Source organism: Solanum pennellii, chromosome 2, assembly GCF_001406875.1.
Source record: "Solanum pennellii chromosome 2, SPENNV200".
In the NCBI taxonomy this organism is placed as follows: Eukaryota; Viridiplantae; Streptophyta; class Magnoliopsida; order Solanales; family Solanaceae; genus Solanum; species Solanum pennellii.
The window spans coordinates 46,437,714-46,457,155 of record NC_028638.1 but is presented as its reverse complement, the minus strand read 5'-3'; the positions used below and the strand labels follow the sequence as shown (position 1 = coordinate 46,457,155).

General features: G+C 31.8%; 2 protein-coding genes across 2 annotated transcripts; both read left to right on the top strand.

Moving 5' to 3' along the window:
- The first annotated feature begins 9,077 nt into the window (after window positions 1–9,077).
- On the top strand, window positions 9,078–10,105 carry LOC107010555 (repetitive proline-rich cell wall protein 2-like). Its single transcript, XM_015209843.2, has one exon. It carries the CDS (start codon window positions 9,165–9,167, stop codon window positions 9,990–9,992), a length of 828 nt encoding a protein of 275 aa, XP_015065329.1. The 5' UTR covers window positions 9,078–9,164; the 3' UTR covers window positions 9,993–10,105.
- Window positions 10,106–13,696: 3,591 nt separating this feature from the next.
- LOC107010495 (formin-like protein 20) lies at window positions 13,697–19,182 on the top strand. Its single transcript, XM_015209781.2, has 4 exons — window positions 13,697–14,552; window positions 14,730–15,060; window positions 16,884–18,007; window positions 18,700–19,182. Exons 1-4 carry the CDS (start codon window positions 13,727–13,729, stop codon window positions 19,020–19,022), a joined length of 2,604 nt encoding a protein of 867 aa, XP_015065267.2. The 5' UTR covers window positions 13,697–13,726; the 3' UTR covers window positions 19,023–19,182.
- Window positions 19,183–19,442: the final 260 nt, after the last annotated feature.

The following is a 19,442-nucleotide window of genomic DNA, read 5'->3' as shown; positions in this document are numbered from 1 at the left end:
TTTTTAAAGATAAATTATAATTTCATAACGTCAAAATGATGCCTTAATAGAATAAACTGCTTCAAATATGATAATGTATGGTAAATAAACGTGTTTACAAACAAAAAAAAAATTAAGAAAATTAAATATTGAATTTTTAGAACAATGGTGATAAACGTGTTTTTTAGAACATGGTGAAAGAAGAAGAAAGAGATGGAAGTTGTATTTTGATATATTGCCAATTAGTTTTTTGTTTTTGAATTTTTGTAACTGATAAGACTTTTATGTAATTGCTTCTTTTAAATATTTTTCTCTCCCCTTAATTTCTCCATTCTGTTTTTAACAATTATTTCTTTTTTGATATTTTTACTAGAGTAAATTTTATATATAGCATTATATGTAGTATTATTATCAAGTTATGACATTAGAGTTTCAATTTCATTTTGTAGCATTTAATATCTCACTCTATAGCATTTTATTAGTAATTTTATTGTTAACTATAATTTATTAAAAAGAATTGTTATTAAAAATTAAGTAAATAAAGTGATAATGAGTAATTAATTTTAATGATTAAGAATTTATAACAATATAAATTAAGTGGCTTTTGTCAATTATAATTACTGCATTTATTCAATGTTGCACGCCTGAGAATTTTAAGAATTTAACTTTTTATTGAGTTAAATTATAGATAGATAAATTATTATCATTACTTTTGTTTCTTTATTAATTGCTACATTTAATGCAGGTAGCACGTTTTTTAATACGAATAGTTGCACTTTTTAGGGAGTTTAATTAAAGTTAAATATATGATTAACACATTTTTAGGGATATTAAACATTTTCAAATTATCATCATTGCCTTAATTATCTCTAGTTAGTGTATGAAAGTCTATTTATTTTTTTTTTCAAAATTACAGTATATGTTTCTAATGAAATTAGAATATATGTTTTGTATTAATTTTGTACAGCGGGTATACCAAAACTTGAAAGATAGAAGGGGTTTGCTGACGTGAAATTCAAAAGGACAACAATGACTTGCAGTAGATGCCGTCAAGTTGGACACAATCAAAAGACATGTTCAAATTATCATGTGCAAAAACAATGATTTCGTAATGTTACATTTGTTATTGTGTTGTTTTGAATGTTAGAAACACGTTTTGTTTTATTGAGTGCAGTTGTTATCATTGACATTTATAAAGTTTGATTTCGTAAAAAATTGTCATATATATATCATTTGTTTCTGTTACATATGTCAAAGTTCAATATGATATTCATAATTCATACAATGTTTATACATTATAAATATATATTGAACTATACTGCCATTCATAAAATGTTCATATAGTATTCATACAATATTCATACAATGTTCATATATGCATTTGTTTATGTTACATATATCCAAGTCAATATGAGATTCATAATTCATACATTGTTTATACATTATATATATACATTGAACTTTACGGCCATTTATAAAATGTTCATATAGTATACAATGTTCATATATATACCATTTATTTCTGTTACATATATCAAAATTCAATATGACATTCATAATTTATACAATATTTATACATTTTTCATACAATGTTCATATATTTTTGCATATTACAATCGAAAATTTTACAAAAATCATACACATTTAATAAAGTGCAAATATTCATTTAAGCATACTACCATTAAATACAACAGTTAATCTATTATGATATATATAGTTAAATATATTTTATACAACATGCAGACATGAGTGTTACAAGATCTCTACTGCTGGATTTTTATGACAAGTCAAAATCATCTCTTGGTTTCACACACCAAGAAGAGAAGAAGAAGAAGAAATTGATGAACTATGTGATTCTTCACTCACTTCGTCTTGTTCTTCATTAACAACCGGTTCTCCAATCATGTTCAGGACAAAAAATTTTACTTCCTCCTCTTGTAACATTTTTTTCTGATTGCTTTCACCGTTGACAATACTTTCCTTTTAGAAGGACTAGACCTTACTAGTTCATCATTCGACTTCTTCTCTAATTCCATTGCAGCTGTATAGCTTTATACATAGATCAAAAGATGGTATTTCAACCATGAAGTTATCAGTATAGTTTGTACCTCTTGTGAATCTCCTTAGGGTATTTGGTTTATATATTATATTCAACAACCCAGATCGTAAAAATTTATAGATAAATAAATATTAAAGAATTTAACATAAACAAATATAAAACTTGAAGAAACCTACATTATCTATACAACGTAAATTTCTCCTAAAATCAAGCAACAACATATAAAAATTAAATAACTTGACAAAAGAATCAAAGAAAAATAAAAACTTTCAGAAATAAACCTGTTTGATGATCTATATAACACGATCTTTTTCGAAAATCATGCAATATTGTGAATTTGATTGTCAAAAAATAAAAAACCTAATTTTGTGGAAGATTGATAGAGATATAGTTGAATAAGGATTTTAAGCTTAATCTAATTTTGGGAAATAAGTTTAAAGCTTGAAAGAGTTTCTATCTTTAATTAATTAATAGAGAGAGAAACATGTGATGCCTTTGATTGATTAATAGAGAGAGAAACGTGAAAAAAGGCGTGCAAAAGTAATATGGTAGAAAGAAAAGCATGTAAATAGGGGAGATGTTGAGTGTATTAGAGGAAGATAAAAGAAATCGATATGGGGGTGGATAGTTATTGGGTAACCATATAATATGAAATTAATTAAAAATCAAATCCCTAATTTTTAGATTTTGTTTTTTAAAAGGTAACTATATAATATGAAGTTTAATTAAAATTTAATAAATAATAATTTATTACTTATATTAAAAACATTAAAAGATAAAGGATTAATATTTAATAATTTATTATTTATATTAAAAACTTTAAAAGTTAATTGGTTAATCAGTAATAATTTAAAAGGTTTTGTTGATAAAAGGTAAGTGAATAAACGAAACTGATTATTTAAACATAATAATTATTAGTTAAATAATAAAATAATTTTTTTAAAATATATTATTAGTTAATATGATATAACTTGATAATAATATGCTATAAATAGTTTATTTTTAAATATTTTTTTAATTAATATATTATTAATTGTTGTGCTATAAGATGATAATAATATGCTATAAATAATTTACTTTTAAAGAGTATGATTACAATTTGATATTTATTCTCTTAAATATGTGTAAGATGTTAATTTTTTCTTTTTACTAAATATTGAAAATATTGACACTGAATTTTATTAAATATTAAAATATTGACATTTTGAAAATTTTTCGAAGCTCCTTGAACTTGCGTGTTTGGGGCCAACTCCTATGCCACCTAGCCTTTTATGAATTATGACATGAGTTCTGGCAAGTCGATGGCTTACATAAGCTATATATGTGTGTGAATTTATGGATAACATCGAGATATGAGTTAATGGAATAGATTCTAATTCAATTTTATTTTTATCTTTTATCAATCATTAAGAACATAATTTTAGGATTTCACTATTTATGGAAATACGATTGAAGTAATTATGATTGAAAGGCGTAGGTAATTATCAAATTTACAATTACTTTCTAATTCTTAAATTTTTTGTAATTCACCTCAATTTAAAATAATCATATTTTTAAAGTTGAAGATTCTCTTATATTTGAATGCCTTTTTAGATATTTCAAACTCAAAATAATTCCATTAACAAATAATTAAAGGAAAAATTATGCGGATAAGCAAATTTATACTATTTAATTACTCATTATAGTTATAGTTTGCTATAATTATCACTCGCGACTAGTATTATACATTAATTACGTGGACTGACTTCGAGATTGTATAATTAGTCATGTTTGTATATGTATAATTCGCCAGGATATACAAATTAAATAAATATGTATAATATACAATTTTTTAGCCTATATACATATACAATTCACCTCTACCACTCTATGCCCTCTCTCGCTCGCCTCTCTCCTCCCTCTCTCAATATCGCTCGTCTCTCTCCTCTCTCTCCCAAACTCGCTTGCTATTTATACAAATGTATATGTATAATATACAGTTATATACAATTATATACATATACAATTCACCTCTCTTCCACTCTCTGCCCTCTCTTGCTCGCTCTATCCTCCCTCTCTTGATCTCGCTCGCCTCTCTCCTCTCTCTCCCGTCTCGCTCGCCTCTCTCCTCCCTCTCTCAATCTCTCTTGCCATATATACAATTACATATGTATAATATACAATTATCTAATCAATATACATTATTTCAATTAATCTTTCTTCCATTCTTTTTCCCCTCTCTCGCTTCTCTCCTCTCTCTTCAAGTCTCGCTCGCCTCTCTCCTCCATATAACATGTAGCTACAAATTGTAATTATCAAACTATAGCTATGGAGAGTAATTAATTATTTTTAAATGGTTATATGTGAGAGTTTCCCATAATTACATTTAAAAAGAAATTATCTTAATTAAAATTTTAAATGTCTTTGTGATATTAATTATTTATAGCTGCTATATTAAAAGTTAATATGAGGTATTATATAAATAAAAATGGTATTAAATTAATTTTATTTTAAAATATTTTTACTATATCTAGAATAACTTAGTAGCTTTTGGAACAACTAAATAAACTGAACAAAGTTTTCAAAATTAAAATCTGTAACTTATCTCAGCTATAAACACTTGTAATCTTATGTGACGGAGAACAATTTTATATATGTCTATCCTTGTTTTTGAAAATTTATCGAAATTGTTATATTGTCAATTAAAATTTTTAAAAAAATATTATCAAAATATTTTAAATTTTAGTCGTAACAAATTTTTATTGAGTCCAGAGTATAATTAATTTAGATGGTTGCATGAGGGATATCTAATAATAATTATCTCATTTTTGTGATGTGACAGACAACATGAGATGAGGAAATTGGCAGGCCGAGTATCCTTGCCGGAGCCGTTCCTTGAACGGCTCATGCATATGGGCTTTATTGTTAGCTCTATCCTGTAAAAAACAAGCAAAGAATTATTAAAATATGGTGACTTATTGGATTTGAATTTGCAACTGTTTGGAGACTTATAGGAGTTAAATTTATAATTACTGCGATGTTATCGTGTGCTAGATGTTTGTTGATAACAATGACATTATTATGTAAAACTTCAAACCTCTCAACTTTGCTGGCCAGCGGAATGTCATCGAATTTCCAATTCATTCTCGTTTTATCAAAAACATCGATCTCTATCTCGAATTGATCTACATAGTAAATTTTATAATATATGATCACCACAAGACTTAGTCATTGTTTCAAAAGCACAACATAAATTTCTTGGCACGACCATTTTTATTTGGATTGAGATTTATGGGTGGTTTTGGGGTTCGGGAAAAAAGAGATATTTGTCATGCGAGATTTTCTGAAATGTTTTGTTCCTATTCTATTTTGTTTTTCCTAATGTGACATTTGTTATATTGAGTGTCTTAATGACCATAGACCCTTATTAATATTTCGAAATGTTAAAGTGTGTATAGGAAACATTACACAATTATGCGTTTTTTTTAAAAAAAACTTATTATCTTAAAAATTCCTATCATTTCAATAAATTACATAAAGTTTTGTCATACTTTTCAATCAAATACGAAAGAAAAAATTATCTAAAATTTCTCTAATATAATATACTCAATTCTCAACAACACACTTATTCTTTTTGAGAGTCCTATTACCCCTAGAACATTTTAAAAGTATAATATATATACCCTTAAAAACTCACACCCAGATTTATACAAGAGGTGAACTGCACGTGTCTGCCATGTAATATTGGGATTTTTTAAAAAAAGACTCATTTATTTTGCAATTTTTCATCTATATTTCCCTCTTTCACTTTCCCTTTCCATTTCTCTTTTATTTTGATATTGACAAATTGATTTTTCAGATTTGAGGATACATTCTTGATTGCCATCATCTTCTTCGAGCTTCACCGGAGTTATGAACACCGGCAAAATTTTGATGCTCTCTATTGAAGCTAGAATTTAACAATGTTGAGCAACTTATTTCGATTTTTGAGTCTTTTTCATTAATGAATTTATCACCTAAGGATTTCATTGATGAATTCTACTCCATTGAAGGATCAAGACCATCTCTTCCAACTATACAATCAAGGCGATTTCTTCTCACATAATTTATTGGTGGTTGTTGCTCAAGTTCCTAAAATCATTATTGGGTGTAGTTTAAATTCTTCATCGAACAATAATAGAGATTAGAGATAACATTGCAGGTTGGTGAATTTTATTAGAGTAAAAAGATTAAAGACGATTTAATTTTATTTACTATATGAGTAATAATCTTAATGCTTACTTGGTGATTTCGATGGTGATTTACAGTCTTACAAATTGTGAACAAATAATGAGAAAATATTAAAAAATGGGTGAAGAGAGCTGCTATGATAGTGGACTAGTGGTGGTTCAACAATGGTGATGAAAAACATGTACATGTGGAGTGATTTTTTTAGTGATGAGAGAGAGGAGGGAGGTGGAAAATTATATGTAAAAAAGCTAAAATATTTTAATCTTTTTATCAGTTTTTTTTTTCCAACTTTGCACACTATGTGTGTCATGTCAACATTTAGGATGCATTTACACCACTAGGACCCCGATAAAATATAAATGTGTAATACATGTTTTAAGCCTTTTCCTTCAAAAATACTCTCTCTAGAAACCACCATTGTTGGTGAAGCTCAAGAATAGATTCAAGCTAGATTTTCCATGGATGAATCATCAAATTTAAGAGGTTTTCAACTAGACAAAGGTATGGTGATCTTCATCTCTAGTTATCTTTTCATCTAGAGAGCCATTCTCAAAGATTTTCAACAGAGAAAAATATGATCAAACACTTTCTTCTTCAATCTTCCATGGGTTCTTTCCTAAACTGATTTTAAAGGCATAATATGAATGTATTGATGATTATCTACTGATTTGGAAGTGATTTTCAATCCAATTGCATGATGAACTCATGCTCTATCACCAAAACGATTTAGCCTTGCATGGGCCTTATGATCTTGATTTGTTGTCGATTGAATTATGATTCTATTACGTTGAGGTGATTGTATATGCTGTTATTTACATGAATTTATGTTGAATTGATGATGATCAGTCCACCCGCGATAGTGACGGGGCGTCACAGCCACGACGGGCCGTCACAGGCCTCCGTCGTTGGCTACAGTGGCTGCCCAAGGTTCCTCCCTTCACCCTTGGCTAAGTCCCTACGACGGGACCCTTTGACGGGGCGTCATAGCCATGACTAGTCGTTGACTGCTCCGTCGCCAGGGTCTGCCTGGGAGAGCCTGCACACTGATTTTGGGTCCTTCTTTTGGGACCTCTTGTGGGGCCCTTTAGAAGTCGTACCCGGACGTTTCCAACGTGATTACGAACCTTAACAAGTTATAGACCTTTCACATAAATTTCATCCAAAACAAACACCTATAAAACGTCCAAACTGTGGAGTCCATACCCATTGTAGATAAACATAGCAAAAATGGTTGAATTTTGTTTGTTGATTATTGTTAAAGTCAACAAATGTTGCAACAAAATTCAAAGCTCACCATTTCTTTTTTTCAACTAAAATCTTAGCAAGATTTCTACATAGGTGAAAATGTTGAAATCTTGTGTTTCTTGTGATGTCATTGGTGACATCATTAGGAGTAGATTTTCCTATAAATAGAGAGCTCTTGCTCATTTCAAAATACACCAAAAAAAAAAAGGAATTACAAAGGAGAGAAAAGAAGAGTGAGGCATCACAGAAGAAGATAATCTGTGAGGAAAAATAGAGAGTGAGCGGTATTGTAGTGAGGTGGAAAAATCAAAAGAGTGTTATTTCTTTTGAATGTGTAGTGGTCTTTGGAGTTTTACTCAGACATACAAGTGTAAAATCCTTACTATAGTGATATTCGTTGCTCCTCTCGGGTCGTGGTTTTTCCCTTATTTAGGAGGGTTTCCACGTAAAATCTTGGTGTCATTATTTCTCTTTTATTCTCGTTGATTAACCGTATTGTTGTGTTCCGCATTTGTTGCCTTTATTACTGCAAATATTATTTCTGTTACGGATTTATTCCCAACACAATCAGCCTTGGCCCCAACATAACATACGATGAACATTTTAGGGGCTACACAAATAATATAGGAATAATTTAGATCGTGAATTTTCAAGTCTTTATTCATCAAATTTTGTATTAAATTACACGTTGTCATATAAATTATGAAGAATACAGTATACATATGGGTTAACTTTTTTCATTGGTGATTGCAGAGATTACTTCTTCTTATTAAAATTATCTGCAGTCTTACCAACTAATATTTTGTACTACGACTAGTTCAATAAAAGGAAATTTCAACTCCACTTATAAATTCTGGTGACGTGGCAAAGGGTTTATTAACTTTTACCCACATAAAATGGAAATTATGCTAAACTGAGGGAAGCTTGTGGAACTTAAACATTTTCTTGATCGGTTTAATTAAGTAAAAATTAAATTAGCTATTCTAATTATTAATAAAATTTCACATCTCATTAATAGATAAACAATTAGTTGGGACAGAAAGTGCACAGTAATGTGGCCTTGTTCGATTGGTTGATGCCCTTCGTCCTTAACCGGATTAAATCACATTCCTCTCTCCCTTTAAAAAAAAGAAAAGAAAAGGAAATGAACCCATGAATTTTTCTACGGCTAATGCTACTACTTAAATATACTTATTTTTTCTCCTAAATCTTGATACAACAAATCTATCACTTTTGGATCAATAAAGCAATAAAACGTGTGACACTATAATAAAAATATTTTTTAGCGATAGTAAATATAAATATTAACAAAGAATGTTAAAATTTTACCGACATTAGTCAAGTGTCATCAGTATCAATATCGTTAAGCACTTTAAGGACATATATAAAAAGTGTTAATTATCACTAAAAATATATATATATAATAGAAATTAAGCTAATAATTATTTGTGACATAGTGTGAACACGTAAGTATAAAGGTTAAAAATATTAGATAATATATGCTGCAAATGAAATTTTATCTAACTAGAGCAAACTCATTTAATAGCTTAGCCCATTATCCCAACTACAATTTCATAAATGTTCTTTTTGCATGATCCTATAAATTTGGTCCTTTTAACGTTATTTTACGTACTCAACATAGAGATTTGAAAGAATTATAACGACAAGTATTATGGGTATCACATCAACGAAGTGGCTATTTGTAGTTTCAGTTTTAATAGTTATCTCATTCTTAGAGCTCACTAATGGAGATGAATTCAGTGATGAATATTCATCTCATGATCTAGCTCTTCTTGAATCTTTAAGATCTAGATTTAAGCCTCCGACTCCACAACGACAACGACAGCGACATCGACCTCGTCATCCCCCTAGTCCTCGCCCTAAGAGGCCATCACCTTTTCCGCCACCAGTTCAGCCTCTACATTGTCCCCCTACTCCTCGGACTAAGAGGCAACCACCTTCTCCGCCAGTTCTTCCGCCACCAGTTCAGCCTCGACATCGCCCCCCTACTCCTCGGACTAAGAAACCACCACCTTCTCCTCCAGTTCTTCCGCCACCAGTTGAGGATCCACCAATGATTCCGCCACCAGTTGAGGAGCCACCAGTGATGCCGCCAAAAGGTGAGGATCCACCAGTGCTTCCGCCACCAGGTGAGGAGCCACCAGTGATGCCGCCACAAGGTGAGGATCCACCAGTACCTCCGCCACTAGGTGAGGAGCCACCAGTGATTCCATCGCCACCAGTGCTTCCGCCACAAGGTGAGGAGTCACCAGTGATTCCGCCACAAGGTGAGGATCCACCAGTGCTTCCGCCACTAGGTGAGGAGCCACCAGTGATGCCGCCACTAGGTGAGGAGCCACCAGTGATTCCACCACCACCAGTGCTTCCGCCACAAGGTGAGGAGCCACCAGTGATGCCGCCACAAGGTGAGGATCCACCAGTGCTTCCGCCACAAGGTGATGAGCCTCCAATGCTTCCCACCATGTCGCTGCGAATATAGTGACGAACTACCTGCCATACCAAAAATTTAGTACTAATATGTTGAGAAATAGATATAAAGTTAAAGTATCAAGTACTAATACAATATATGGTTCTAGATTCTGAATCTACTAATCTCTTTTCTATCTTGTATTTATATTTATGCATGACGAAATAACATCAATGATAAATTTACTATAAGAAAACATATAAACAAATATAAGACCTAAAAAAACGGAATTATAGCATCAATTATATCCTACTTCTTAATTACCTATATATTTATATAAAGCGGTATAGTGGGTGTGACTACGAAACAAATCAATAGTAATTCGATTCTTACCTAAGCTAAATAGATCATCTTATCAAATAGTTTTTGACAAGCAAATATTCTTTCAATGGTTCATTAACAAATTTAGTAGTCATTTTTGTTCATCAAATTATAAATATTTATTTACATATTATCATGTTGTAGGCCATGCTGGTTTAGCATTCAAACTTAATACTAATCATCTTTACATGTACTTTTTTAAAAAAAATCAAAATAAACACTTCAAAAATAAAAAAATGAAGTTTTCAAACTCCAACATATATGCATGGTTCATGTTTACTATAAATATTAAAATATTGTGTTTCTTTTACCTTGTATGAAGTATAATTTACTTGATATGATGTATAATTTTAATCATATTAAGAAATAACAAAAAAACATAGGTAAGAAACAACAAAAATACGACACAAAAAAGATATTATTTAAAAAAAACGTAATTTTTTGTAATGACGTAGATTTAAGCCTTATTTCAAAGATCTTATTTTAAACAACCTTAGAAAAAGTTAGAAAATATTGCCCTTTTTGTATCATAATATATTGAGTTACCCTTTTGGAAATTTTGAAAAAATTTATTGCCCTTTTTAGTTCCGGTCATTCCCATGTTACTTATTTTTCTAAGTTCTTTAAAGTCAGAAAATTCAAAAATTTCTATTTATTTCATAAATTTCATGTCTATTTAAATTAAGACACTTAAATTAAATTAAAGCATATGGAATAGGTACTTTCCTTTGTTTTTTCATGCTCCTATAAATATATTCCCATCTGCCTTCTTTTAGGCACAATATTTGAGTTGAGTTGACAAGTATGTGTGTAATTAATTCCACTAGTGTGATTTTATAACTTTCAATGTTGGTCGTTATTAGCTCTTTCTCAGAACTGAGTCTTGTAGAAGCTTGGGTAAGTGATTTTTATAAATGGGATTTTCCTTTCTTTCCTGAAAGTCCTCCCATTAGTCCTTCACCGTCACCGCCATCTCCTCCACCAGCGTTACCAGCTCCTCAAACACCACTTGTGGGACAGACACCGCCAGATATGTTGTGAGAAAGTAACTAGAAAAAAAATATTGACCATTCAGAATAAAATTAGATGTGAATTTTGAATTGTATGTCCTAAATTAAGTCTTACGAAAAAAGGGTTATTTAACGAGAAAGTGAATGCTTGTACCAGATTTGAATCTCTAAATATAATTTGTGTCAGTTAAGGCTTTATCTGTGTTATTTTTACAGTTTCAATTTAATTAACATATATATATATATATATATATAGTTTCTTATTTCTTACTTAACGTGTTTAACACGACGAAAATAAGTATCCAATTTAGTACATTTGACAGGCAAATTACATAATTTATGGGTCCATGCAGGGATTTTTTTTCTGTTTATTATAAATTATGAATATAAATCTTCCATGGTCAAAAATATATCATAAGATAGGGACCTTCTCTTTTTCGCTGTTATACTTTATTATTAATGTTGGTCTAATTTATTCATCATTATTTTTTCGGAGGGCATAAAATTCAGAAATTGGTAGGATTTGAACTTTGAAAGTTCAAAATGAATTATAAATCACCTACATTACTAAGTTAATATGTAGTCTTATATTTCTAGAGATTCGAAATCCTTTGAACACCCTCACGCCCTTTGGATCCTCCATGCATAACAATATTAAAAAGTAGGATATCTTTTGTTAATTTCAACAACATATGACTATACTAATTTTCTTGTCTTTGTATTATTTTCTTTTATGTAGAATGAAATAATCTTTTTTTTTTTAAGTAAACAACTTCATTACATCATTTTATAATCTACTCAACTTGGGAAAGTTCAATCCCAATAAATTTAACTATAAAGTAGCTAGTGAACTAGAAAATTTTGCTAGATTATCATGAGCTAGTAATACATATATAAAATATTGATATCTTCAAAAGAACTTATCAATTTTTCAATATGTTTTGCTGAATATACCGTTAACTTCTTTTATAACATTTAAACCACATTTTTTGTATATTACTCCTATAAGACATGAACTCTTGCCCAGCCAATTATAAAGCTCGTTCCAAAACCCTACGAATTACTAGCACTTTGATAGTCGTTTTGGCCTTCCCTACAAACTGAATAAGGATGCCAAAGGCATGAAGTAAATATCCATAATTATCCATAGCAGTCATTTCAATGCTTATATTTTTCATCCCCATTTTTAAACTTGCATCTATATAAAAAGAAACATCTCTAACTTTAAATTCTTGTGAAAGAAATAGTAACGAGCTAGAGTACACGTGACGTCGATTAAAATTAGAGAGAAATTAATTAGTATGTCCGTTTTAAGAAAAAGCAAAAGCATAAAAGAAAAACAATCCCATGTCTAATGTTCCATCATTTTAATTTTAAGCCAACTGATAAACTCTCACGACATGGCTTCTGTATATGCTTATGGCCATGACCAATGTTTGATGGTTTATTTACTGTTAACTAAAGGAATAGATCAAAGAAATAATAAGTTCTAGTAATATACTTTTTTTAACATAAAATTAAAACAAAGATAAACGGTTCTTCGAACTAAATTAATTAGTGTAAAGACTCCAAATTTTAATTACAAGTACTTTTTTTTTTATAGCGCTTCATAACAACTTTCTCGAAGATATTGAAGGAAATGTGTAATTTAGAAGAACCACATAGTACAATGTATTACTGACAAGTGCAAAATACTTGAATTGTCATTCTGCTTACAATCTAGTTTACATAAATATATCGTTTAACATTTCACATTTATGCCATTGAGTTTATGTAAATAGACATTTAAACTTATATAAATTTAAACAAATAGACACACGCGTCATACGGGTTATCCTACATGGCAAGTTAAATTTTACTGCGTGAATTATATCACATATGACTCATGTGTTACATGTTCAACTTTACACAAGTTCAAAACATCTATTTGCCACACCCTAAATTGAAGGATATATATTTACAAGTTGAAGGATATAAATATGAAATAAAAATGAATCAAATGATATATATTTATATATTATGCTACTAAATATTTTATGTGCGAGAAAGAGAGGTAAACTGCAAAAAATATTTCAGATTTTGGATTAAAAATCAGCTGTTATAAAAAAAATTGTACATAACAAAATCATAAAATTTCCAATATTCACGATAAAAAACGATTTTAGTCATAAAATCATCACAAAGTATAGTTATTCTATATTAAATATCTATGTGTAATTAACTGTATTAATATTCAGCCAGAGGACTTAATTAATTTTGTAGTTGTATATGGTTTTAAATATTTCTTTTTTATTTTCTTAATGATGTTTCAATTAAATAAATTCGAGAACCTAATTCTCTCTGTGTCCTAGGTTTGTATAAAATCATTCACAATTTGACATTCTTGAAATGAGATGATTAATTAAGTTAAGTAGTATGGCAGGGAAAGGCGTGCTAATACATTACCTTTTAGTTCTACTACTCTCTTCATTCACCCATGTAAAAGGCTTTGACTTGGGTGATATATTATTCCCCCCATTTCTTTATCCATTACCTTTCGATTATTATTATGAACAAACTCCTCGGGACAACGAGCCATCATCACCATCACCACCTCCATCATCATCAACACCACCACCGCATCAACAGTCACCACCTCCACCATCACCATCACCACCACCGCCGCGTCAACAGTCACCACCACCACCACCACCGTCAACAGACCCATCAATTTTTATTCCTCCTTTTTTAATCCCCCCTAATGATAAATCTCCTCTAATTGCTCCTCTAATACCCATCGTCTCATCTACTATTAACCCAACGACGCCACCAGCACAATCATCACCATCAGTTGATAAGTCACCACCTTCACCTTCCCAATGTAAGCCATCACAACCTATTAAGCTAACACCACCTCCACCAGCAAAGGAACCACCAGTAAAGGCACCTCCACCAGCAAGACTACCAACTCCACCACCAGTTAAGCCACCATCTCCATCACGACCACCGCCACCACCTTCTAAGAAATCGCCTCCACCAGCTCCTCCTCCGTCAATAGCTAATCCACCAGTAATGGCACCATCTCCTCATCCACCTGTAATAATAGCCCCAGTTCCATCTTCACCAGTGGCGAAACCACCTGTTATTCCACGTGAACCATCTCTTCCTGCCGTCACAACTCTAACGGTGAATGGAGTTGTTTACTGTAAACCCTGCAATAGCTATGGAGTTCCCAAGCTCCTCAACGCTACCCCAATCCAAGGTACTAATTAACACACTTTTTTCTCCATAATTACTACACACACATATACCTTAATATATGAAATTTACTATTTGTTTGTCACAATGTAATTACACATGTTCTGTTTGGATACATAATTGCAATAAATACTACTATTCTTTTGAAATTTACTAAATTTCCATACTCCTATTCTTGCAGGAGCTTCTGCGAGACTAGTTTGTTACAACGGGAAGAATGCAATGGTTCAATCAGCCGTAACAGACAAGAATGGTGAGTTTCGAATTACGCCCAAATCGCTAATGGGAGCAGATATCGGCAAGTGCAAGGTATACTTAGTGAAATCACCAAATCCTACTTGTAATGTACCAACAAACTTCAATGGCGGAAAAACAGGTGCTCTATTGCAACATGTCGTACCTCCTAAGCCATCGGCAGTGGTACAACCACCCATGTCTGATTTATATGGTGTTGGACCTTTTATTTTTGAAGCATCAAGCAAAATACCATGTGCTATGCATAGAAAATTATAACAGCATTGTTCACAGAAAACAAACGCTAATAGCATTATTGAACTAAGTAAAAATACACTAATTTCTCTATCAGTCCCATTTTATGGGATGCCATTACTATTTGGGGAGGTATATAGAAGAAAATTTAAAAATTATCAAGGCCTTGAGCTACGGAAAATAATTTTTTTTCTTTTAATTTCTATACAAAGTTAAAGGGAAAAAAACTTTATATACAATACATATATAAAAAAAATCAAATGAGTCATATATACAAATCAAAATTATATATGAAAAGTTAAAAGTGTTGATGATGTTGTTAAAGAAGAAATTGTTTTACGTGAAATCGATATGTTCAAATATTTCCTACACATTGATGATATACTCCATATATAGTCCATATTTGGGAGATGATAAAGTATTGTTAAGTGAATTTGGAACAATTGATCGGTAAAATTAACCCATGGAAATATAATTCTATTAATTATTAAGACCCCCGTCCTTTCTGTTTGTAACGGGTCCAATTCAAGGCATTCAACAAATTTAAATCCGTCTATTTGCCATCTCTAATCAATCGACAATCAATATCAAAATTTTTTGACATGGGATTAATTCAAAAATTTGTAATATAATAGCAGAAGCCTTTTCAGCGATTTTATATTTTGAAACATATACAAAAAAATTCTTACCTTGCATGATAAGGAGAGTTGAAAAAAAAAGATAGACAGATGCGCTAAGCTTTTATTATGTGTGAGATTCGAAGATAGAGTCAAATTTACGAATAAAAGATTTATTCACAGCTTTACCCTGCATTTGCATTTCTTCAAGAATGAGTGTATACAATGGAGTAAAATTTCTAATGACTTAATTGATCCGCAATGAATTGCATGTGAGCATCTATTTTTCATATCGGATAACTTTGTATTACAACATTATTTGCTACGAGAAAAGAAAAAAAATAATGAAAAATATCAGATTTAAAAATTTGAGATTTATGATTTAGGAATATCATTAATCTAATTGAATTTGAAATTTTATATTTATAGGTAGTCAATAATATAAAATTTAAATAACTTACAATATATTTCTAAATGACCTATTGAACATTAATTACTGTGTTATTTAAAGAACCAGCAAAATGAGAAAAGAAAAACAATGTCATGTCAAATGTTTGGTGATTCGTAAGCCAACTGAAATACTCTCATCACATGGCTTATTCCGGCAGTGAAAGATAACGTCCATGCCCCCATGTTTAATCAAATTTTTGTTATGGTGATTGAGTTCTTTCTGTAAAAGTGCAGGTCCTAGAATGTTAGAGAGTATAAAGGGAACAACAAATTTAATTAATTAATTACCACAACTCAAATAATTAATAGATGCAAATATAAAGAAGAAAACAATTATGCACATGTTAAGGTAATTGCAAAATGCAAGTAACTTCATAATTACTTACTTACTTGTTGAATCTTGCGTTGTCGTCAAACTGATTCCTGCATAAGAAATATTTGTCCTTCTTACTCTTTCCTCATTGAAACAAACTTTAGAGGAAACTAATTAAAACATTAGGTTTACACAACTAATTTTAAGAGAGCAATATCAGCATATATGTATAACTTAACCTTGTAGCATATAGACACTGATAATCTAAGATATATTATTACTAACGGGCTGTGGTGAAGTAATAAGTACTAATTTATTTTTAATTAAAAATTAGTTATTTGAATGTGTATCACCTTTCATTTATTATTGTGACAAAATTCGTGCATATATGACTTATGAAGCTTCTATAAATTCATTCTCACCTTACTTCATTTTACATGAGTTGCTTTGAGGTAACAAATTGAAGTATGGCTTTTACGTCATCAAAGGCCATGGTGCTCATACAAGTTTTCGCATTAGTAGTTGCCTCTTTCTCAGAGCTCAGCTTTGGTGAAGTCGCTGAAAATTCTTCATTAGACAATCATCATGAGGACAGTGAAATCATCTCAACCAAAGGGTTAGGGATTGGACGCGTTCCTAAGAAAAGTCCTTCTACACCTGCTAAACGACCATCACCATCACCATCACCACCAGCTAAGTCATCACCACCACCGTCACCGCCAGCTAAGTCACCACCACCACCGCCAGCTCAATCGCCACCACCACCAACTCAATCACCACCACCACCTTCACCCTCACCACCACCATCAACTCAATCACCACCGCCACCAACACCAACTAAGTCACCATCACCACCTTCACCCTCGCCACCGCAACCAACTCAATCACCACCGCCACCAACACCAACTAAGTCACCATCACAATCATCGCCACCACCACCAAATAAGTCACCACCACCAGTTCAATCACCTCCACCGCCACCACCAGTTCAATCACCTCCACCGCCATCACCACCACCACCAGCTCAATCACCTTCATCGCCACCAACAATACCACCACCAGCACCTCCACCACCACCCCAATCACAAAAACAAACACCTCCACCGTCACCAATTGCTCCGCCACCAGCAATCCAACGCGCACCACCACCAGCTACTCAGCCACCAAAACTACCACCACCAGCTACACAGCCACCAATAAGCAGACAACCGCAGCCATCACCACCTACCCAGCCACCAATAAACAGACCGCCGCAGCCATCACCACCAGCTACTCAGGTACCAATAAGGAGAACACCACCAACTAGTAAACCACCTATCAGGTCATCGCCACCACCACCAACTGATTATGATGAACCGCCAGACATCGAGCCACCCGTTGATCAGGAGCCACCACCCGTTTCTCATGATCCACCACCAATTAATCAACCACCTATTATACCATTTCCACCAACTCTAAGTCCACCAGTTAAGCTTCCACCACCAACAATTCATCCCACCGGAAAGCCTCTAATCGTCGTCGGCCGTGTGAATTGCAAATCTTGCAGTAACAGAGGCCTTCCTTCTCTCTTTAAAGCCTCCCCACTCCACGGTTATTTCTCTTCATTACCCATATTCTCATTCTATTTGCATTTTACTCAAACACAAACACAATGCCACCTGAAAAAGTTTTTTTCTTCTTTTTTTCAATTTTATATGTTACATATAGCCATACTAAAATAGTTTAAAAGAACAAATAGAACAATTAGGCTTGATAAAAATTGGATTGACATATTATATAATCTATTATTTGATCCGTGTTAATCCAAATAAATTTAGACTGAATAGAATGTTAATCCTATTATTGTCTTAACTTAACTCATCAAATTTGACTAAATACGCCCAATTGTCCCTACCTAAACTTGTCACACTTAAATAATTCTGGATTGAAAATTGGGACCAGGATTATTAATTTATTTGATTCGAATTACAATCATTTTTACTTACTCAGTCGAACTGTAGTTAAAATGACTAGCTACGCCCCTAGTTGGACTCCCCCCAAAATTGTACGTATATGTACCGCGAAAGAGGGGTTTAAATTGGCTTAGAAAAACAGTTTTTTAATTCAGTTATTTTTAATCTTGTCAAATACTTCATTATTTATTTGTCAAAACACTTCACAAATCAAAAACTGGCTTAAAAATATCTTAGTATCTTAATTTCATTATCTTTTGCAATTATTGTGATTCATGAGCTTATTACATTTAAAATTAACAATGGTTTTGTTGTTTATATTCACTGCAGGAGCTTCAGTGAAGCTAGTTTGTCACAATAATGGAAGAAAGGCACATGTTCAAACAGCATTGACAGACAAGAATGGTGATTTCTCTATCACACCCATATCTTTAACCAGAGCAGATGTACACAAATGCAGAGTATACTTAGTGAAATCACCCAAACCAATTTGCAATGTGCCAACAAATTTCAACAATGGAAAATCTGGTGCTCAATTGAAACCTATCCTGCCACCGGGTAATCATGGCCCAGGCCCAGGCCCAATGTTTGATTTCTTTGGTGTTGGGCCTTTTATATTCGAAGCCCCAAACAAATTCCCATGCAGAAAGTAAAAATTGAGCTCTTCAATATTAATGGAGTACTTAGCTAGGAAAATAAAAGTATGGAGTTTCTCAAGGAAAATGCTTTTATCTTTTCCTTTCTCTAGTTTCACACGAACGATACTTGCGCTACAAATCAAATTCAATAAAAAAAAATTAAAAGTTTATAATATTGCCTTGTCCTGACTTTCATTTTATGAATTTGGTTTCCTTCTGTCTTGCAACTTTAGACTGGAAACCTGAAAAAAATCATATTGTGCTTTGATTCAAAAAATTGTACTAAGTTTCTTGAAAAAAATGAAGTAAATTATATTAGTGACCATGTTAGATTAAATATGTAGAATTTATCATAGTATCTTTACAATCTTGTAGTCTAAATATGAGATTACTATGATAAACGAGTTGCTATATATAAAAATGTCTAAATCCTTT

Bases quoted from the DNA above. Each gene is read 5' to 3' on its own strand.
- LOC107010495 (XM_015209781.2), top strand. From the start codon at position 13,727: ATGGCAGGGAAAGGCGTGCTAATACATTACCTTTTAGTTCTACTACTC. The intron at 14,553-14,729 runs GTACTAATTAAC...CTATTCTTGCAG, and splicing joins CAACGCTACCCCAATCCAAG to GAGCTTCTGCGAGACTAGTT. The intron at 18,008-18,699 runs GTTATTTCTCTT...TATTCACTGCAG, and splicing joins TAAAGCCTCCCCACTCCACG to GAGCTTCAGTGAAGCTAGTT.
- LOC107010555 (XM_015209843.2), top strand. From the start codon at position 9,165: ATGGGTATCACATCAACGAAGTGGCTATTTGTAGTTTCAGTTTTAATA.